This window comes from Polypterus senegalus, chromosome 10 (assembly GCF_016835505.1).
Source record: "Polypterus senegalus isolate Bchr_013 chromosome 10, ASM1683550v1, whole genome shotgun sequence".
Taxonomy (NCBI): Eukaryota; Metazoa; Chordata; class Cladistia; order Polypteriformes; family Polypteridae; genus Polypterus; species Polypterus senegalus.
Window position 1 is genome coordinate 18,849,656 of NC_053163.1, and position 23,672 is coordinate 18,873,327.

General features: G+C 40.6%; 1 protein-coding gene across 1 annotated transcript; it reads left to right on the top strand.

Annotated features, from left to right (window-relative positions):
* The first annotated feature begins 2,006 nt into the window (after positions 1 to 2,006).
* On the top strand, positions 2,007 to 21,610 carry LOC120536883 (tripartite motif-containing protein 16-like). Its single transcript, XM_039765421.1, has 6 exons — positions 2,007 to 2,886; positions 6,356 to 6,451; positions 14,061 to 14,294; positions 14,389 to 14,548; positions 14,685 to 14,747; positions 20,663 to 21,610. Exons 1-6 carry the CDS (start codon positions 2,296 to 2,298, stop codon positions 21,196 to 21,198), a joined length of 1,680 nt encoding a protein of 559 aa, XP_039621355.1. The 5' UTR covers positions 2,007 to 2,295; the 3' UTR covers positions 21,199 to 21,610.
* The last annotated feature ends 2,062 nt before the right edge of the window (positions 21,611 to 23,672 follow it).

Genomic DNA, 23,672 nt, shown 5'->3' on the forward strand with positions numbered 1-23,672 from the left:
TTATTGCTTAATTCTCTCCATCCATGTGAAGTATCTTCTGTCCTAGCAGTGCAGGGCCGTCTTAACGCAGCATTTCTCAACCTTTAAGTATTTGCGACCCGAGTTTTCATAACAGTTTTAATCGCGCCCCTCTAAGTTTTTTTTAAAGGAGTTCACTAATACCAATTTGTTCTTTTTTAATTAATGATATATCATAGATGCATATTTTATTATACCTACTTAACTTTTATTGACATTTATCTAACTCTATATTTATTTTTCTAGTATCAGAATGTAGTTTAAGTTAATTTGCTTTGGTTTCAATAGATGTATTTTTCATATTTTTGATTCTTGTTTTCTTTTTTTCACATGTTCACACCCCCTTTTTGTTACTTCGTGCCGCCCTAGGGGGGCCCACCCCACAGTTTGAGAACCACTGTCTTAACGTATGGGCACAATGGGCACTGGCTGGGTGCCAGGGGCTCACAATGTTTCTTATGCCCAAGTATGTTTCTGTTTTGCTATTAAAACAGGGGCCCCAGAGAAACACTTTGCTCGTGGACCTATAATGCTGTTAAGGCAATTCAATATGTAAATCAATTTGATATTTTATACAAACTCATTAATTTGGTTATATTGCATTTGAGCGGTATTACTTTAATACTCGTAGTTTCTGTTATTTTTGTGATGAAATTGTAAACTTTTTTTCTATATTGAGGTCGCCCTTTTGAACCCCCCTGATATTTACTACGTGGTGAGGCATTTGTACTCCATCAACATTAATTATTTCCAGAGACATAATTTTGTCTATTTTTCCAGCGCATCGCGCACAAAAGCAAGTGAACGATGGGAGCACCAGAACTCTGCTCACATCATGTCGCTTTGTACCGCAAGCTGCAAGTAGTAAGTCTGTGATAGGCGGAATACCGCTACGCTTTCCAGTCACGTGACGGAAGGACAATCCCGACCGCTTTTATATAGTAAGAAAGAAGAAGAAGATATCGCACAGTCTGGAGTAGAAAATCATCTTTTACCTGGAAAAACGAAACTACAAATCCCATTGTGCATTGCAAAATGGAGGGGGCGTGTGTGAAACTCCGCGCCTGCGTGGCACTCACGGGACGGAAGAACAATCCCGACCGCTTTTATATAGGATTCCCTTTAATTAAAAGTTTTTGGATGCAATTAACTGTGCAAACACCATGCATTTTTTACTTCTAACCCTCATGCTGTTGCATCAATTAAACAGTTAAGTGTAGAGGGGAAAAAAAGACTATTTAGTATGAAAAATCTGCACCCACGGGGTACTTCGGGACTTAACTGTAATACCTCTGTAGCAATACATTCAGGTATAAAAATATCCAGCAAGTAAGCAAACAACAATGCAAACTGGTGGATAACAGTAGAAATGTTCACATTAAATGAGCCCTTACACCCTGTGGCCACTTCATTAAATCTACCCACACAATAAAGAGAAAAGTAATTGTGTGCAAGAATGAAATTAAGTAAGAAGGAATTAGAAAGTGTACAGATACATGCATGTAGCAAGTCAGCTATAATTAAGGTTTTACTATGTGGGCAATACAACAAAATCAAAAACAAAAAGAAAAAAAAAAGAATGATAAAGTAACTTCGATAACATTACATCTTGCCTGAAGAGGGGGCCTGAGTTGCCTTGAAAGCTTGCATATTGTAATCTTTTTAGTCAGCCAATAAAAGGTGTCATTCTGCTTGGCTTTTCTCTACGTTACTAGCAATTATAAACGTTAGAGAAAACATGTCGCAATTACATAACCAGAGCGAAACAGCACACGATACCAAACTTCAGGAAATAGAAGAAGGTTGGGTCACAGACTGCAGGTAAACCGTTAACGGGCTCCATCAAGCGCGCAGATAGATGAGCAAAAACTCCAGACAAGATGTCAAACAGCCCGCTAGTTAATCATGCCGCAAGATTCGATGGGCGTGTTACTAAAAAACACAAGGAAACGTGACGTAATTGCGATGTGAGCACGCGCAGTAATCACTAGAGGCACAGCTCGATAAATAGCTTATTTCGATAGAACTGTTCAAGATCGGTTCACAGATAGATAGCCATTTAACTGCGTTGACAGCTTACTCTACTCCTCAGATTTCAGGAAGTGACTGTTGAGGACACTGAAAATAATTTTCCTTCGTTTCCGAATTGTATTGCGTGCACGTGCTAACTTTAACTTTGCGTTTCTCATTTAAAACTGACGTGAACGTCCTTTGAAGTGGGAGTCCCTGCCGGACTGCGGACTTGGTCTCAGTTATTTTCTAGATCCAAATGCTGAAATGGCAGAAGCTAAATATTCCATGTCTCCCGATCAGCTCACCTGCTCGGTGTGTCTGGATATGCTGAAGGACCCGGTCACTATCCCGTGCGGGCACAACTACTGCATGGACTGCATTAAGAATTTATGGGATCGGGGAGACGCATCGGGGCGTCATAGATGTCCTCAGTGCAGAATGGAGTTTAATCGAAGGCCCTTGCTCAACAGAAATGCGTTGCTTGCTGAATTAACAGAGCAGTTAAAAGAATCAGCAGTCGGTTCTTCTCTTCTTCAGACGTACGGAGGACCTGACGACGTGCTTTGTGATTTCTGTATCGGGAGTAGCCGAGGGGCTGCGACCAAGACCTGTGTGACCTGCATGGCCAACTATTGCGAGAAGCACCTCCAGCCGCACAAGAAGTTTCAGGCTTTAAAGAGACACAAACTGGAAAAGCCGACTGGAAACCTCGACCAAAGAGTGTGTTTGAAGCATCAAAAAGTGCTGGAAATCTTCTGCAGAACTGATCAGACGTGCATCTGCTTAATATGCGGGATGACGGAGCACAGGGCGCACGACACGGTGAACCCTGATGTAGAAAGAGCCGAGAAAGAGGTAATGACTTTGAATATTTTAATGTTGTAAATAAGCTTCTTATCAAGATATAGTTATACAAGTTCATATTTTTATTTAGCGTATTTCATCTTCAGCCGATGTTGACACGCAGCAGCCGTACAGCCCCAGGAGACTGGCCAGGCACTATGGACCGTAGGTGCCTTACTAACGATACAAAAAATAAACACCTGAAATATCATATTGTCGTCAAGTATTCGGAGCCTTTGCTGTGAGCTAAGTTTGTAAGCAAGAGTGTTTTCTTTCCAAGAAAAGCATCCATTGAAAGTACAACTGGTGCTTCCTCAGTCAAAACTGATACGGTTAATATTTGTAGTCATATCTTTGTATTATTAATTATGCAGTATAATATAAACTTTTTTCCTTCAAAATAAAAATGCTTTCTGCCGTAATCATAGCTAGGCTTTTATCATTGACAAAACCGGTCAACATGGATTATCCCACAGGCTCTTTTCATAATGCTGTTGCATTTCCAAACAATCTGAGAAATTTGCACTGACTTCTTAATAAGTCTCTTCTCATTTCTAGTAAACATGACTTTTATGATGCTAGATACAATTAAAGTCCCTACTGTGAAGTCAAGTCATGTCAGTTTTATTTTTCTCTTCGATTGTTTAGTCGAGTCCGACTCTTTGTGATCTTATGGACTTTTAGCACGCCATACGTCTCTATCAGCTACAGCGTCTTTAACTTGTTGTATGGTCATAATCGTGGCCTCACAAATACTGTCCAACCATCTTAACCACTACCGCCCCTTTCTCCTTTTACCCTCATGTTTACCCAACTTCAAGATCTTTTCCAGTGAGAGTTCGATTTCGTATTATGTGGCCGAAATATTGAAGCTTTAGTTTCAGGATGAGCCCTTCCAAGGAATAATCTGGGTGTGTTTCTTTAAGTATGGACTCATTAGACCTTTGTGAAGTCCAGGGAGCTTTCAAAGAGTTTCTCTAACGCCATAATTCAAAGGCATCGATTTTATTTCTATGCATAGCCTTGTTTTATGGTGTTGTTTTTCGCCGCTGTATTTTACTAACTGAAAGACCATAGCCTTAACTATCCTAATCTTTGTTAGCAATGTCTCTACTCCTTGTTATGTTCTGTAAATATGTCATTGCTTTTCATCCAAGCAGCAAACGTTTTAATTTCTTGTTTGCAGTCACTCAGTGATGATGGAGAGTAAGGTTGTAAGAGGTCAGAAAGATAAAAGGGGGTTAAACTATTTAGGGACTTAAAAACAAAATAGTATATTTTTAAACTAAACCCTATAGCGAACAGGAAGCCAGTGAAGAGAAGCTAAGACTGGTGTTATGCGATTCTGTTTTTGTGTGCCTGTGTGTCCACAGGTGTTTGCTGTTTACCCGCATTTATGTATAGACAGGTACAATTACAGCAAGTTGCCGTCTTCTTCCTCTTCATATTTTCCCACTTCTGTGTGGGGTCGATGTGCCTGACCAACGTTCTCCATACAGCTCGGTCCTTCACCTCCTCAGTCTGACCCTTTTCCTTCAAATCTTCTTTTTACTTTATCCATCTCCACTTTGTCCTCCCTTACTTTCTTTTCTCCTGTGGTGGGACCCGTGGAGTGAATTTTTAAGAATGTCCTGAAGAGGGAATATGTATTACAGGAGAACTGTGATTTATGTATTCTCTGTTTATCTGAGCACCCAAGGTCCCTGATTTGTTTTTATGGGACAGATTTGAATAATTTATTTACTCAAATATTTATCGAAATGTGGCTGCTTAGCGTTGCACTTTTGGAACACTTTTAATTTTTATAGTCTTAAAACATTTTCTGCTATGCCTTTGAGTATAAAATCTTCTTGCTCATCTGTTCACTTCCCCTAGTCCATCTCTGTCATGACCATCGATGTCCCTAAACTGAGGGTTGTGCCCATGGCTGTGGGCACTGGGGCATCACAGGGTGCAGAATGAGAAGAAGAAGAAGAAGCACGGTGCTTGCAGTGCATGGAGAGGCAGTGTCCAAACACACGAGTGTAGTTCTGTTTCCTCACGGCGTAAAGGAGCTGCTTCTCAGGGTCTTTGTAATCCAAACATCACAGATCTGCAGCTGTATGGAGGAATATTTCGGACAAAATTAAATAAACAAATAAATGCGCAAATAAATAAAAGTACTGTGAAATGTGAGCATAAATAAATAAATGTCATGAAATGAGTGCCTAAATAAATAAATATGTCGTGAAATGAGAGCATAAATAAATAAATGTGTCACGAAATATATATATATATATATTTTTTGTTGCTTACTTATTTATTTAATTTTGTCCGTAACACTCCTCCAAACCATCATGAAATACGACTTGAAATAAAACTGTCACTTTCACTCGTCAAAGTTGAGAGGGTGGGCTCTAACACACCCTCTGGTTATTGATTGATGAATCGAGAGCACAAGAATTAATTAGAAAAATGCTTACTACTGCCGATGAAATGGATTCTGCCAAAGATATTACGTATTTCAGAGAGAGAATTGAAGATTTATCGGAAGAAATTGCCATGTTGTTACAATGTTTGCCACTGATCAGAGTTGTAAAGTTGTTTGAAAAAGAAGCTGCGAATATGCACCTGACTTTATACTCGTAAAACAAGAGTCAAATACTCAGTTCAAAATATTAGTTGGTGCTGCTTTGGGCATTCCATGTCAAAGTACCTAAACTAATACAGCCGTATATCAAGCTGGCTCATTCGCCTTGTGATCGTCTTCTCCGACACACCATATAGATCTGTAATCGGTCGTACTGGTAAACCTTCTTCCGATACATTTTCAATTCTCTCTCTGAAATACGTAATATCTTCGGCAGAATCCATTTCATAGACAGTAGTAAGCAGTTTTCTAATTAACTGTTGTGCTATCGATTCACCAATCAGTAACTAGAGGGTGTGTTAGAGCCCACCCTCTCAACTTTGACGAATGAAAGTGACAGTTAATTTTATTTCAAGTCGTATGTCATGATGGTTTGGAGGAGTGTTACGGACAAAATTAAATAAATAAATAAGCAACAAAAAAACATATTTCGTGACACATTTATTTATTTATGCTTTCATTTCACGGCATATATATTTATTTAGACACTCATTTCATGACACAGTTGTTTATTTATGCTCACATTTCGCAGTACTTTTATTTATTTGCGCATTTATTTATTTAATTTTGTCCGAAATATTCCTCCATACAGCTGGCCATCCGCAGTTACAACAGTGCAGGTGTCCAAATTTGGACAGATCGTGGTGTTTCCATGATAAAGCATCAGGACAGAGTTAGTGAATGTGAGTTTAACAGAAATTATTTTGCTTCACCAAGTCACTGGTTCTGTTTAGACTCCCCTGATTTAGTGAATTCTGTTGACACTCCCCTGATTTAGTGAATTCTGTTGACACTCCCCTGATTTAGTGAATTCTGTTGACACTCCCCTGATTTGTTCTGTCTCCTCCACAGTTGCAACTGGAGAGTACAAAGAAAGACCTGAAACAGAAAACTCAGGAGAGAATGAAGGACCTGGAGAAATTAATAATGAAAGTCAAAAGAATAAAAGTAAGTTAATCTTACATGCATGTAAGAAAATATTATTTTCGAAAAGCCTTTGGTTTTTGTAATGTTGCACTACAATTAATGTTGTCAGCACTTTATATTAGAGCATGTCAATTAGAAAAATACCTGGAAAAAGTACACATGAATGTGAACAGTGACATTCAACATTTAGTTTGGTGATACAGAAACACACAAGAAATGCATCTGAGGATATCAATTAAAGCTGAATATGGAGGTGAAGTAAAGGTTAGCAGCGGTATTGATTTTATGGCACAGGATGTACAGGAACTTAGAGACTTCAAACTAAAGCCAAATCCAGTATCCCTCACAGATAAACCAAATGCTGTCCATCTCTACTTTGAACACCTTTGTTATGGTACTTCCAGGGTTGTTGCCCTGGCTCACATTTATTTTAGAATTATTATTTAAACATTATGAATATTAGTTATTAATTCTGTTTTTTCTGTTTGGATTTGTTTTATATTATAGTTTTTATTATTATTATCATTTTTATTGATTAATAGCTACGGTACCGATTAAAGACTGGTAATTAGAGTACATATCTCTTGCCCTTTACATATATACCATCAGTGCCTTTTCTCCATATCAATGTGTGTTGGAACCTCTCTTGCCCGGTGGTCCCTCTTTAACACGTTCCTTCAAAGCCTCCTCCTCAGACTCTGTCGTTATTCTTGTGGCGCCATTCTTGCCTCCTATCCAGTATTGTACTTCCCATCTTCGAAGGCGACTCTCGGTGTGTGTCCTATGCCTTCATTCCTCCTTGTGCATCTCACACTCGCATTTTCCTTTTCGATCACATCATCCAGACCACACACACAGAGAAACCTTAATATTTTATTATATAGTAGATTTTAATTAATTTAAAGAATGCCATTTTTTATTATATTAATACTAGCTGTACAAACAGCACAGGGTCTTCGAAACTATTGAAATCGTCGGGGAAAAAAAAATTGAAATATCGAGATGTCAGGTAGTTGAAAGTTTCCTCGGAGTTTTCGTTTTGCCAGCATGCTCGCCTCGCTTCTGTATTAGCGGCTGGAGGAAAAGTTAAACGTACAGCGGTTGCCGATGTGCTCGTCTTGCTACTGCTGCTACTAGCCACTAAGCGAGTGAATGTTTCTTTTGGAGGTTTGTTTTACGGATGTGCTAGCATCGCTTGTGTATCCTGGAAGGTGGAGACCTTTCCCCGACTCCACCTCTCACTTCCGGGCCGGATGGACAGAGACACACAGTTCCACATGTAGACATTTATAGATAAGCAAAACTAAGACATCCAAACTTATCTGCCCTTTCTCCTTAAAGTGGAGACCAAGGAGGTCAAGCCACCAAATTTATGTAGCTGGAGGTCTGTCTTGGTTTTGGGACTTGCATTAAAGGCAAGGTATCAGGATTGGGTTTCTTGATTGTGTTTGAATTAGTTATTGGCTTTTTAGGCAAAGACCTATTTTTGCTCCTTTTGTGCTTGCATCACCAGTTTTTTGGACTCTTTCATATATGCTTTGATTTTGCTTATTTTATATTTTTCCCATCTCTCCATTGGCCTAATGAAAATTTAGTCGGAGCCTCATTTTGGGTTGAGTTGAGTTTCTGAGGCTGAACCGTGAAGTTCTGGGCAGGCGTTTTGTTAATTTTCAGGTCGTTGGCGCTCCTTTTTTTGCCATTTTTGTGTTGATACATCTTATATGACTATACATACTCCATCCCTCTCTGGTTAAAAAACCTCTAGTGACTTATTGGGTGACATTTTCACTGATAATCTTTAACTCTGTGGTGTATGAATGCTTTAAATTGCAACAATTATCTCTGTGCTAAAGAAAGCACAGATGTGTGGTGGACAGTGTGAATGACTAAAAGATCTTTGGCACTAACTCCATTATGACCAAATGTGTTAAGAGACTGGTGCTGGGACACATGAAACAAAATATGACTAGGTGAGGGTTTAGTTGACAGTTTTGATGAAGACCATTGGGACTTTTTATCCCAATGATCAGCCTTACAGAATTAAATGTGTCAGTTAATTAGTGCTCCCTCTAAGACAGGGGTGTTGAATTCCTGGGGCCTCATGTATAAACGATGCGTACGCACAGAAATGTTGCGTAAGAACTTTTCCACGTTCAAATCGCGATGTATAAAACCTACACTTGGTGTAAAGCCACGCACTTTTCCACGGTACCTCATACCTTGTCGTACACAAGTTCTCCGCTCGGTTTTGCAGACTGGCGGCACCCAGCGTCAAAGCAGTGCTACTGTTCTTGTGTGATTACACCTTATTTTCCTGACGCGGCTTTATAAATACACTGAAACTAACCGCATATTGTTTATTAGTGTAATGCATCTGATTGTAATTAACTTGTAACAATATAATGGTCCAGGGAATAGCCATAGTATTCCAAATACCATAACTGCTTTAGCGTTGTTACTCTCACTTCTTCTTCTTCTTCTTCTTCTTCTTTCAGCTCCTCCCATTAGGAGTTGCCACAGCGGATCATCTTTTTCCATATTTCTCTCACTGCACCACTCGGAGTATTTATATCACTGTATCTGAGTGTGAATCACAGCAGCAGCTGATCGGAAAGAGAATTATCGGTATACAGCATCAAGCACACGCTGTCTCAGCCAAAGCAAAACGTTTCAAAGCCTTTCGTGTACAAACCTTGCGGTTCAGAAACAGTTTCATCCCAAGAACTATAAACGCACTCAATCAATTGCTCCTTGTAGAACGGTTTGTACTTATAAGTACAATCACCCCACTGTAAACTTGCACTACAGTTATAATATCGCACAACCTGAGCCACTTTGTAAAGCGCGTATTTACATATGATGATGATATAATTTTTAAGGTGAAATGCAGCAAAATATGTTATATAATACAGATAAAACTAACTTCATTTAAATAATCTATATTCTTCACTGGGAGTGTCGTGAAGGATAGAATAATTAAACATGTACTACGAAGATATTTCAATGTTCCTTAAACGTTTTGAAGAATCGGCGCTCTAAGCTTACAGATGGCTTAACTTCTATTACAGAGCTGATTGTGTGGTGATTGGGTATTTGAGGAAAGAAAAGCAGTGGCGGCTACGCCAATATAAATTGAATATAAAACAGAAAGCGAAAATAACAACACAGCTAAAAACGCAGTGACAAATTTCGGCAAAAGTTAAATGCTTGTGTCATGAGCACGAGGCGGCTATGCTGTGTCTGCAACGGACGTGGCCATCCACCGTGCATAAGATACCTTACTGATATTGGCGGGCGAAGGAGCCACCGATTCTTCCTCTGCCCAGTGCCACCACAAGCCTAGAGCCGCCCCTGAGTACTGCTGCAATAAATTATTTCATCGAAGGTCGCACATAATCACTGTGTTGTGAAACTCATGTTTAATAACGTGCTTTAACTCCTATCATCATAAAAATGATATCACGTATACATCTCAGTATTTTAGTTATTCAGAGAGCTATAATATCACAAATGTAATGGATTCTGTGTCCAGTTGGAGGAAGAGAGCCGGTTTAAGAAGCAAGTAGTGATTCACACACATAGGCACATAGAAGATCACATACAAAACAAAGCATTTAACGTGCTACTTTAATTACGATGTGATTTGAGAACCTGGTTAATTAAACTATTTTAATATGAAGTTTATGATGTTCTTCTTTAATGAAAAAATAAACTATGTGATTAAAGTGGAAATGTCGAGATTGAAGTTGACATTTCGTGCTTTTTCCCCACTGTGTGCCTTTTTTTCTCTGTACCCTAATAAGCTTTCATATGACACTCAGACAGTGGGCTACAACTCGCCTTTTCACGGCGACTTTGATATGTAACTTCTTTTTTATTTCCAGCACTGTGCGATTTTGTGAATGTGAGCTTTCAAGTTTCTCCAACACGCTATGTCACTCGATCAACTTCCTTTTGTTGATTATACCACTGCTTATTTGAACAAATAGTATGTTTTTCCTTTGCCTCCACTTGCTATTCTCTGAAATTCTTATATTTTCCCCCATGCTTTTCCCATTGTCTGAGCTTAAGGGCGATTTATATTCATTTGCATATTCAAAGAGGCATAATTCTGGGAGGAGTTAGGGCGTTACATAATGCGCGTGCACAAGCATTACTTTTCACGCTGATCGGGATTTATGTAGCGGAAGAACATGGAGTACGCAAAGATTCCTGCATCTGGAATTTTCTGTGCGTAAGCACATTTCGGCTTTTGTGCTTACGCCATGTTATAGTACGAGTTCTACGCACGGTGTTATACATGAGGCCCCTGGCCTTCTAACCCTTTTCTTAATCAGTGACCCGTTTTCACTGCTAATTAACGTCTTTTCCCTTCATTTTAAAAGACCTGTTTTTAAGGATTGAGTCCTTGGAATTGATTCTTTTCTTCATTAAATGACAGCCAAACAGAAATGAGATGTGAAACAAGCAACAGTTGACCAGCTAAACTGGGATGTCAAACTCCAACCAATTCTCTTAATGAGAAGCCAATTCTTGCTGTTAATTAAACCATTATTTAAGTGCATGGCTTGTTGCTGCTCTCATTCTGCCACAGCAGACATTTTCAAAACTGTTGACTTTCTCTTTTCTAAGAACACCATCAAAGTATCTTGGTGACCTGAGAGATCAGCCTTACTGACACCTGCACCTTTCTTTATTTTCAGATATTTGGTGATGGGCACAGTTGAGCTGGTCTTGTGTTGGCTTGTTTTGTGTCTCATTATTGTTTGACTACTAATTAAGGAAAAAGAAACAACTATGGGGCCTGAGTGCAGTTAATTAAAACTGAGGCAAAAAGTTAATTAGCAGCAAAAACTGGTCTCTAATTAAGAAGATGATCAGAATGAAAACCTTCAGCGACTGTGGCCCTCCAGGATCAGAGGTCAACACCCGTGGCACGGCCTTAGGGCGAAGCAAACGAAGCGACTGCTTCGGGCTCACAGCTGGAGGGGGCCCACTGTGCCCAAGGTTATTTTTTTTTCTTGTGATATGATGCTGCTGCGGAGAGCCCAATGGAGCAACAGACTCCTTCACTCCAACCTCTGTTACTAATTTATTTATATATATAATTCACGGGCAACATATTCCATCACCTAATTACTCCACGTGGACAACTCCACTCGGCACTCCAGTCTTCATTACGCTTCACTCAGGCCCGCGCGCCTGTTGCCGCCTCCACGGCTCATCTGTGCCTCTGTCCTCAGTAGGCAGCCACTTACGCTTCAGTCAGGGTCTCTCTGCCTCACTGCATTCTCGACAGAGCATAAAAGGGGCCCTTCTCTTCGTAAAACCATCACTTTCCTTCATATCAATATATTTCCATTTTGTTAGAAAAAAACGTCTTGTTATTGTCTTGCCTTGCTATTTACCTCCACGTGCTGCCTGGTGGAAACAGCAAAAGCTGGCTAAAATGTAGCTTTCTGTTAATATATCATCATTAAAGACATTTATGTGGGCCCACTCCGACCTCCATCACTCATACCCTTCACTCAGGGCCTTGTATGACAGTCTTCGATGACAGCCTGCAAATTTGGCTCCTGTCAGTGTGTTACGGTTGTCAGTGTCAAACAGAAATCGTCAAAAAGTGATGGTTGTAGATGCCGGGAAAACGCATTTCTGCAGCTCAGAATGCAGGAAATCACTTGGCGGCCGAGGCTCTGCCCCGGACCCCCTAGCTGCAGGGGTCGGTATCAGTTTGCTTCGGGCCCAAAATTGTCTAGGGCCGGCTCGAAGATATTGTCTCTCAACCTTTTGCAGTCCAGATTTTCTTTTTTAAGATTACTTAAGACCAATTAGTGTCTGTGGAGTCCCCCCTTGGTGAAATGAGCATAAACGTTGGGATGGAGGTTATAAAAGGAAATCAGTGTACTACATTTTTGGAAACATTAATAATAATTCTTTAATAGTTCTTTGTGGGGCGGCACAGTGGCGCAGTGCTAGCGCTGCTGCCTCTCAGTTAGGAGACCTGGGTTCATTTTCCGGGTCCTCCCTGCGTGGAGTTTGCATGTTCTCCCCGTTTCTGGTGGGTTTCCTCAGGGCGCTCCGGTTTCCTCCCACAGTCCAAAGACATGCAGGCTAGGTGGATTGGTGATTCTACATTGGCCCAAGTGTGTGCTTGGTGTGTGGGTGTGTGTGTCCTGCGGTGGGTTGGCACCCTGCCTGGGATTGGTTCCTGCCCCCCGTGACCCTTGTTCGGATTCAGCAGGTTGGAAAATGGATGGATGGATAATTCTTTACATTTATATAGCGTTTTTCTCACTACTCAAAGCGCTTAGCAATTGTAGGTTAAGGGCCTTGCTTAAGGACTCAACAAAGCAGAGTCTTTTTTGGCATTTACAGGATTCGAACCGGCAACCTTTTCAATTGCCAGTGCAGATCCCTAGCCTCGGAGCCACCACTCCCCCAATAAAAAAATATCTGCATTGCTTTTCAAGTCTCTGAACATGAAGTCTTAAAACTTTGTGGAGCTTACTTATTCCTTTATGGAAATAAAGGAGTATTTCACCCAAAAAAAAAAATATTTTTTTTTAATGTTACTCACCCCCAGAGCTTTGTAGTGGCAGCCGTGATGAATGTTTAATCTCAGGTTTTCATGCAGAATGGAGAAAAAGAAGTTTATGGTATAACTGATGGCAATAGCGACTAGTCTTTCAAATGACGGAAAAAAGAAAAAAACATCTCACTTTAGTTGTGGTGCATGATTCATATGTGTATTATCCAGTCGTGATATTAAGAATGGCAATAATGCCTGCTTTTTTTTTTTTGATAAAATAGTGTATTGTTATTTCAGCCTAATGGCATTGACTTTTGGACTTTGGTCTTCAGAAAACCAGCAGGTGGTTTGCAAACATTTTGAGCATAATGAACGGGTAATGGACATGTGGATTATGTAACAGGAGTTAGTGCGAGAGCCCCCCCAACCCTTAGTCACCCCCCCTTAGTCACCACTGCAAAGTATATGGGTAAGTTACATAAAAAATAACTTTTGGATGAAGTATTCATTTAAATGTAGAAAAGGGACAGTCCGATCCATAATGTGTGATGGGCTGATCTTAGTCAGTCAGAGATCATCCTGTGCAGTCAGTAAACCAAAAGGTTAGTGGAGTGTGGACAGGCGTGAAGCTTGTATTGGAGGAGAGCTGAAAAAAATCTGGTAATGACCCTTCAAAAAAGGGGAAAGAAATCGTCAAATGAAAATCCGTAGGCAGGGAAAATGATGTTGACCAGAAATCAAACAATTACCAAATGTCAGATTAAACCCACAGAAGGACAGATTGACATGAATGTTGAAATCAACAATGCAATGATCTCTGGCTTCCTCCCACTTTTCAAAATCATGCAGATTGTGTTAACTCTAAATGGACGCAGTATCATGGAGTATGGATGTGTACACAAGTACTTCTGGTGAGGAACTGGAAATAAGCCTAGGGCTGATGACCAACTTGTGCTTGAGGCTACCAGGGAATGGACTGAAGGATGGATAACTAGAAAATATTTATAACTTGATTAACACTGATATTCAATGTCTTATTTTTTATTAACTGTTTAAAGAAATGGTCACTAAGCAGTATTATGCTCCTCTTTTTTTCAGAACTCTGCTAAGGTAGAAATAAAAGAATATGAGAAGATCTTCACTTTTCTGGTTCAGTCCATTGAGAGGCTGAGGTTAGAGTTGATCGAGATGATTAGAGTGTATGAGAAGGGAGAAGTGGGAATGGATGAATATCGCATAAAGCAACTACAGAAGGAAATCGAAGAACTGAAGGGGAAAGACACTGAGCTGGAACAGCTCTCAAAGACAGACAACCACATTGACTTCCTTCAGGTAACATCAATGCTTCTGAATAACTCGAGAGTTCACCACACATGTCATTGTCTTTTACAAAACCTTTTGTGTTCCCTTTGCTCTCTTCATGTAGAAGTTTCCATCCAAATGTGTCCCATGTGAAGATGAAGTCCAATCCTGTATTGACGTTGACAAAGATTTCCTTCCTGATGATCTGAGGAAAGATCTTGATGTACTAATATCTAGTCTGAAGGAGACCAGCTGCTGGGAGCTTGTACAACTCAGTCAGTTTAGTGAGTTGTGTGTTTTTACGTGTTCCGGTGATCTGGGGAAAAGGAAGAATGAACTTACCCCAAGGTGGGAGACAAAATGTTTGTTTTCTGTACCAGTGAAACTTACATTATGCTTTTCTATCCTTGGTGTTTTAAGCTCCCTCTTACATCTTGGAGAACGTGATGAGCAAAAGTGTGAAGAGAAGTGCTCTTTTAAAATGTAAGTCAGTTTGTTTTTATTGAGCCTAAATATTATAATACTGAAGTGTCTGTGCTTTAATTCCCCTCTCTACTGAGTTCAGTCCCAGGGAGCTGACAAAGGGAGACGTGGTGGTGTGGTGATTAGCAATGCTGCCTCATGGATCCTGCATCTGGTCATTGTCTCCCTACATGGGTCTCTTCCAGATTTTCTTGTTTTCCTCACACATTCCCAAAGACACATTTGTTAAGTTAATTGGCCATCCCAGATTGGCCCGTTTGTGTCTGAAGGGATGCTGTGTTAAGCTTGTATCATGTTTTGGGACCCAATGCTGATAGGACTATTGGTTTAAGTAGCTGTGACAATAGTATGTTATGTATGACATGCGGAAAAATTGAAAAAGGCTCTCTTTGTTTCTAGTTATTTCAATTATCATTTTGATTGGAGAGCAAAAGTGGCTGGTTTATTTAACAGCATTTGAACCTGAGATTTGATGGGCACTCTGTCCAATGCTGCTTCCTGCTTTGCATCCAGTGCTGCCAGGATAGGCTCAAGCCACCCCATGGCCCTGAATTGGATTAAGAAGGTTTGATAATGACTGACTGAATTGTGTTCTGACTGTTTAAACCCATCTTTCTAGATTTCACTAAGGCTGAGGTTGAAACAAAGCAACATTGTTCAACTGCTGGTGTGTATTTCAGAAAAAAACATATTTGTTATCTACGTTTTATTGAAGATTATTCATAACAAAATTAAATGCAGTCTAACATGTTAACTGCCAAACAATTCATATACATGCTGTGCATTTCATTTTGGCACTGTTTAATCATGTCATAATTAAGAAATCATTGATTGTTTTTCACTCTAACGCGAAACTGTCATGTCAGTTTAAAATGCAATACAAAAGCATATAGAATTTTAATTCATATCATAGATCATGTGTCAAAACTAAAAGCAAAGCAAATATATTTCATTTCACTTGGTGGCTGCTCAGAGTGCATTGCATTTGCATTCAAGACCAAAATTGAATGTAATCAAATAGCCAATCAGTGTGAAAGGATGGAGGTGTTAATAGTCAAGTTAAAAGGAGTTGCAATCACGAATGTTCAGCTAGTACTGAAGACGACAAATGGGGAGGGATCTGACGTCTCATTGAGTAGGTGGAAGCTGGCAATGTTGATTGCATTTTCTGCCGTGTCGCCTGGTTGCTGGATTGTACCAGTCTAATAGAAGCAGCAAAAGGAGAAGAATTTCTAACTTCTACAGTAACATCCGTAGAATGCATTAAAAAGTTTATGTCCCAAAAAGCTGCAACTTATGATTATGTAGACCATCAACTGGGCTTTCCATTCACAAGTATTCCCCTAAATATGATGTGTAAATTCCTGCATATGGGGTTGTCAGTACCTATGTGAATTTCTCCTTGGGATTAATAAAGTATCTATCTATCTATCTATCTATCTATCTATCTATCTATTGTGAACGATAGGGGGCGCTCTCGCTCCCTTGAACCCCTGTCCACGACTCCAGACACCAGGTAAAAGTCCAATTATTATTTATTATTTATAATAATGTGCACAAAGCACACTCTCCACCACAATATTCATATAAATCACCAATAATACACAATAATACAATCCTCCAGCTCCCAGACGCGTTGCCACCCTTCCACCCAGCTCAGCTCGTCTGTCTGGGATCTCCCAGAGTCCTTTATACTCCTTGACCCGGAAGTGTTTGTCCCTCAGTCTATGTGACTTTCTATCACTTCCGGGTCAGGTAAAAACTTCTCTTTTCTTCATCCCGGAAGCACGTCATTTCTTCTGTCCATGTGAGTGGGACGTACTTCCGGAGTGTAGGGAAAATAGTCCCTGGGCCTTCCTGCAACGACTCCTGGCGGCCCCCATGGTAACCAGCAGGGCTGTGCATTTAAAGACCACTGTCCATAATTCCATGCTGGCATTTGGGGCACCTCTACGCTACAAGGAGGGCTCCATCTGGCGGCCTGGAGGTATTGGCCGGGGTACATGGCCGGCCATATCTTACACTATCTATCTATCTATCTCTAAACTTCTTGATGTATCAGTCAGAACTATCAGAAGATATATATATATATATATATATATATAAGTCGGTGTGTGTGTATGTATGTATGTTCCAGCATCACTTTCGAACGGCTAAAGTGATTTTCATGAAACTTGGTACACGTGTTTCTCACTGTTTGACTAAAAATACTGTAGGGTGAAATCAACCTTAACCCACCCCCTTCTGTGTAGGGTGGCGGGTGATCTTGCGGTCTTGTATGCATGTATCATCCAGTTGACACTTGCAATGACCACCAGAGGGCGAACTGGAGGTGAGTGCCAGCATTCTTTATGTTTGAGCTCCACCGTGCCCACCTGTTTGCTTTTGAAATTAAATAGAGTTGGCCGGTTCCAAGCATCCGCTGGATGATAACATACATACAAGACTGTAAGACAAGCACATTAGTGAGTCTTCATTGTTTGTTAATTTATTTTTAAAGTTGTGTTTTTTTTTTTTTTGTAAATGATGTTTTTCTGAAACAAAAAAAAATCAACTTTATTTTCCTCTTGGGCAACACCAGGTATTTCAGCTATGTTAGCTAGTAAGATGATATAAGGCAAGCATAACCCATTATTTACAAAGCTTAACATAACAGTAAACTTTTTTAGTGAAACGTAAAACATACTTCACTTTTTCGATGAATCAGTCTGCATTAATCAAATGTCTGCTTGCTGACGGAACAGAGAAATACCCCAACTGTTGCCACCCCTTGCTCCACCTTTCTAAGTTGATTGGTCATTTGATTACATTCAGTTGTAGTGGCCGGCCCAATTGTCCGGACCAGAAACTACACTGCCAAGACCTGTGGCCTGGCAACCTGAGGGAGCCTTAGATTTAGACAAGCCATATTTCTTCCAATTATTTCCCCAATCTGTGATGAAATAGGCAAAAAATAAAACAGGTAGGTAAGTTAATAAAGGAAATATATTAATGAAAGGAGGTATAACAAAACGCCAAACCGTATAAATCACTCGCCTTCGTCCTCGGCGTGTCGTGATAGTTCTGAACCCTGGGGTTTTGTGAGAATGGTGGTATCGTTACAGGTCTGGCATTGAGGGCAGCAAGCTGTGGAAAGGTATGTGACAACCCAGATCGGCGTTTCTCTGTCTCTTGTGATGCGTTTCGGCATTGTGTTCTGGTTTGCCTCCTTTTCCCCTCCCTCTGTCTCCTTTTCTTCTTTACCTCCTCACGTTTAAGTAGGGAATAACCCGGTTGGACTTGATGGGGAGACAGGAAAATTACCTTATTAAGTGGTCACGGTCCTGCAGCGTTCTCCTTCCCCCGTTGGTTCCATGTACACAGACGGATTATAGACTACATAAATGGGTCAACACTACGAAAGACGTGACTCGGCACAAAAACACATTAAGACGTCCCCCTTCGTGTAGCACCGTTACACAGTTTTGTCTGATTAATGTGTTGTCTTGAATTGAAATTCAGTATACTACTACGACCAGCCACTAAGTGAAATGCAATTTGCTTGCTTTGCTTTAAGTGATGACACACGATCCATGGACGTAAATTAAAATGTAATACGCTTTTGTATTGCATTTTGAACTGACATGAAGATTGTGTGCCTTATTGCAAAGCAAACAATCATTTGGCTGATATGATTTTAATTATGACAAATTAAAACCGTGCATAAATTCAGCGCATATGCATTTCATTGCAATGTAGTTAATATGTTGGATTGCATTTCATTTTGGCACGAATATCTTCCATAGTGTTTGACACCAAGTGATTTTACTCTGCAAAAGAGTGTAATGACGTTGCTTTCCAAGCCTAAATCAAATAAAAGGGGCATCTTATTGGGACACAGTGAATACTTTGACTATTGAGTTACTTTGCTATGATTTCTACTGAGGTCAGAGATACCCAAATATTAATCAATCTCATTTAAAATGTTTTTACCTACCTACACACAATTGAAGTCTTGTTAATTAAAGTAAATATAATTCATCCTGAGAAGGTGATAGTAAGACACCAGTGTGACCATATGAAAACACTGAAAGAAAAGAAGAAAACAGAATAATAAATAGGTTATGTGTGTAAAAGAGTATTAAGACAAATTTTAGTAACCTTACTGTCTCAGTCTGGCATCAATGTGCCATGAACCATAAACTTTGCCAGAATCTTAAGAATTATAAAGAAAAAAATGTACAGTCTGTTCCACATAAACCAGCAGGTGGGTACAGCACATAGTGTAGGGCAGGTAGGATGAGGTTACTGGGAGTTCAGTTACCTTATGGCCGTGGGGAAGAAGCTGTCCCTGGAGAAGTGGGTGAACAGAGTGTAAAGGTTCCAGTAACATTTCCCAGAAGGCAGAAGTGAAAATTGGGAATGAGCTACATGGTTGTCTTCAGAGACGATGGATTCAGTTCTCTTTAGACGTCTGCTTGAGTAGATGGCATGAAGCTGTAGAAGGTCAGACCTAACAATTTTCGCAGTTGTAAGGACAGACCTTTGGGGGAGTTTGTGATTCTGGCGAGACAAGTTGCTAAACCACACCATGATGCATCTGGTCAGGATGTTTTCAATATTGCAGCAGTAAAAGTTCCAGAGTGTTTTAGTTTGCACTCCAAAACTGTTTAGCCTACTCAGGAAAGAGAGCTTTTTTGTTGCTGAGCATTTCTTTGAGCCTTTTTTGCGTACGAGTTCTGTTAAATGAGTGACCATTAAGGAAAAACACAATTCTAGACTCCACTAGCCTTTTCCGTTTTAGTTTATTTATACTTCAGTTATTATGCAAAATAATAAAAAGAAGCCAAAATAAAACCTCTTGTGTAGTTAGACATTTTCTGCTCATATGTTCTTGACCTGGTGGTTGTTACTTGTTGATTTGTGTGTGTTTGAACAAAAGAAAACAAAAAGTTAACATTTTGTGATGTCTCCCCATCCTGGCATAATTTAATTTATTTTTTATGGGTTTCCCTCCCACATCCCCAAATTCCTGTACCCCAGGTTAACTGGATGTGGATTGGTACTGCTAATTCGGCCCTAGTGTGCGTGTGTCTGTGTTCACACTGCAGGGGGCTGGCGTCCTATCCAGAGACAATTCCTGCCTTGCACCCGATACTTGTTGGGTTAGGATTCAGCTTCCCTGCACCCCTGCTCTGGATAAGTGGATTTAGAAAATGAGTGGATGGATGGTTCTGAAAAAAGAAAAAAAAAAGACAAACATGACATTTAACCTAAGACCCAGAAAGGAGAAAAACAAAATTCCTAATTACAGAGTTTATATCTGGTTTTAGCCAACTGGTCATTTTATGCTTTACCTGAGTAGTAACTTTAAATGAAGTAAGTAAGTAGCCTTCAGTTTGATTTGTGACTTGTCTTTCATCTTATTGATTTCCTTTTCAGGACAGATGATCACACTGAATGGTTTGTTTAGTGTTTACTGCTTTGGCTGCCTGCGCAAGTAATCATTCCAAGTGGAGTACCTCTGAATTTGAGTGGATATAGAAAGAAAGAAAAAGAGAAAGAAAAAAGAAAGGAGAATACTTGTGGAATACTTGCATAAAGAAAAAGAAAGAAAGAAAGAAAGAAAGGAGAATACTTGTGGAATACTTGTATAAAGAAAGAAAGAAAGAAAGAGAGGAGAATACTTGTATTTAGAAAGAAAGAGAAAGAAAGCTGATTGCATATTTAAAAATAGTTTTATCTTTTGTCATGGTTTTCTAAATGTTACTCATGTGTCCAGTAAACTGCACTCAACTTGAGTGTGTGACATTGTGGCAGTTATGTGGGGTACAACAAGGCTGACTATCTAGATTTGTGCTTTGTGAAATTGTCGCCTGCTGTGTGTCTATGGTAGAACACACTTCCTCACCGTTTTTCTTTTTCTCTCCATTCAGACAACTGTCAGCTCACCCTGGACCCCAACACAGTACACACAAGCCTCCATCTGTCTGAAACAAACAAGAAAGTTACACCGGAGTCGAAAATGTCCTATCCAGATCACCCTGACAGATTTGAGTGTTTCCCCCAAGTTCTGTGCAGAGAGACTCTGACTGGGAGCCGCAGTTACTGGGAGGTGCGGTGGACTGGAACTAATTGCATTGAAATTGGAGTCACATGTAAAGGAATTGGCAGGAAAGGAAAGGGTAACGAGTGTCGCTTCGGATGCACCAAAATGTCCTGGAGTTTATGTCGTTCTGGTTCAGGTTGGTGTGTGAGACACGATAACAAGGAAACTAAAATCAAAGACCCTGCGTATGAGAGAATTGGGGTCTTTCTGGACTGGCCTGCTGGCATTCTATCATTTTATTGTGTGTCAGAAACAGCAACTCTCCTGCACAGGTTCAATGCCATCTTTACTGAACCACTATGTGCAGGGTTTAGCTTGAGTTCACGTTATAGTTACAGTTCTGCAAGTTTAACAATTTTATAGGCGAACACATGTGCCCAATAGGTGCTCTCTTATCCATATTACTTTATATCAGTTTTGACTTTTCCTCCATAGCAATAGAAACTAAACTGTTAATTGGACACAAGTGAATCTTTCATAGGCAGGTTTAGCGTATTTTGAAACAGACTGGCATGTGTATACAACCAATGTCGTTCACTTTGACATTAACTAGTCAACCAAAAACGACTACAGACATCTACACTCCAGAAACGCAGCAACCGGACAAAACTGATTTCTGGAGCACAACGGCGGTGAAGTGGCTTGTCCACCTGTTTTCCTTTCATGCCACTCTGTAAAGGCCGTATGTTAAAGTCTTTCCAACAGGTGCGTAATTTGTTTAGATTTTGTTTTTGTTTTTTTCCTTTTTCTATCATATCTTTGTAAACTACCATATATTGCCTCATTAAAGTTACTGTGAGCATTGCTGTTGTTCTGTTCTTGCTTCTGTCCTCTAGTTACAGATGGGAGTTCATTGTGTTGGGTTTCTCCTGTCTCTTTCATTTGTCATGGAGACTGAAAGTACACCCTGCTGTTAGCCTCTGTACTGCACACTCACATCTGGAATATAACCTGCCCAACAGCAGAGGTTTCATTTTTGTCAGAAGAAAGAAAATGAGGGGAAGTTTTCCCTTTCACGGATTAGGCCAACTGATAACTCTGAATTGCCCCTCAGTGTGCCCCGTGATGGACTGGCGGCCATCTCTTGTTACATAGATACGCTATCGGTTTTAGATAACCTCAGTATTTCCAGTTTTGCTTCAAATTTAATCGGTGAAAATGCAATGAATGATCTAAAATGGTGAAAAAAGTAAGCAGTAAACTGCCAGAGATTTACATTTAAAGTTTAGGTTAGCAAAAACTGAAAATAAGGATGTTTTTCCAAATACAGGCAGTCCCCGGGTTACGTACGAGATAGGGATTGTAGGTTTGTTCTTAAGTTGAATTTGTATGTAAGTCGGAACAGGTACATTAATTTAATAAATGCTACTCTTGACCAACTTTAACCAAGTGCTCTGCCAATGAATGATGGAGTTTCACCTCTCTCTGACCTTTTTATTATTTCTACTTTATTTTCAATGGTGATGGTTTTTCTCTTTACTGTATCACCAGCACTTGCATCAGATTTGTGTTTCAGAGACATTCTTGAAGGGTGAAGACAAAAGGTGAAGATGAGCTCTTCTGCACAGCACTGTACATGCTACCACAGCAGGAAGGCACCCGTCGTCAACACGTCTGATGTTCTGACAAGAGACAACTGCCTGCTATGTGCGTAACAGTATAAGCAGGATTGCTATTGAGAATGAATGGGGGCGGCGAGAGGCGGTTCACTACCTGCCCACCACACAGTCACCTCCACTACAGTATGCTGCCTGCAGCGTCCTCCCACCAAGAACGAACATGGTGTGGCAAAATGTGGGTAGTGAATCGCCCACCACCGCCCCCATTCAACAGGCAGCCACCCTACAATGCTACCCCCCCCCCTTTCAGCCACAACCGGGTCACCACTTACAGCATTACCAGCCGCCCACCAAGAACGAACGGGGCAACTGTGTGTGGTGGACAGGCAGTGAAACACCCCCCTCTGCTCCATCCAGCCTGTGTCCATTCAGAAGCAGTAGCTGCAGTGGCATAGTGGGCGAGCAGCAAACTGCCCCATCAAGCCTCCGTCCTGCACACGAGCGATAGTTGTGGCCCCGATGACTATGGACCATGGGTCACCGCTTGCTGCCGGGAGCCACCCAAGGGACACTACACTGCGTGAGCAGCGAAATCGCCTCTGTCCAGCCACCGCTTGCAGTGTCCCCAGGCCGAAGATGATGGAGCGGCAGTTACTGAGGCGCATGCATCGCAGCTGCGGCCCCGTGCGTAAGTCGTAGGTCGGATGTCCGTAACCTGGGGACTACCTGTATTACAAATGGGCATTCCTCAGGGAACAACTAATAGGCAATTAAAGTAAATTGAGCCTTGCACTTTGAAGTAAACAATTTGCACAGGTGTCCCAACTTCGGTTGATTACTTAAAAACCCTCTTGTCTGTCTTAAAGCTTAGTTGGAGCAGACTGTGCTACTACACCTACTGAAGTCCTTCTTTGACTATTACACTGTAGAAAGGCAAGAAAACAGCAATTAATACAAATTAAATGAGTCTGAGCATTATTACCCACAGAAGTGTTGGCCTTTCATTTAGAGAAACTGCAAAACAAATCAAAGTGTCGGTGAGTCCAGTGGTGTCCTACATTATCCAAAGGTAATTGGAAACTGCAAGAAACTCTTGATAGGAAGAGATCTGGCAGACCCAAAGTCACTACCCAATGAGAAGACAAGTTTCTGAGGGGTCACCGGCTTGGGTGATCAAAGGCAAACTCACAGCTAAACAGTGCAGGTCTTAAAATGTAAGTCTCGGTTTCTACTGTGAAGAGGAGACTTTGTGGTGCAGGTTTGACAGAGTGAGTGACA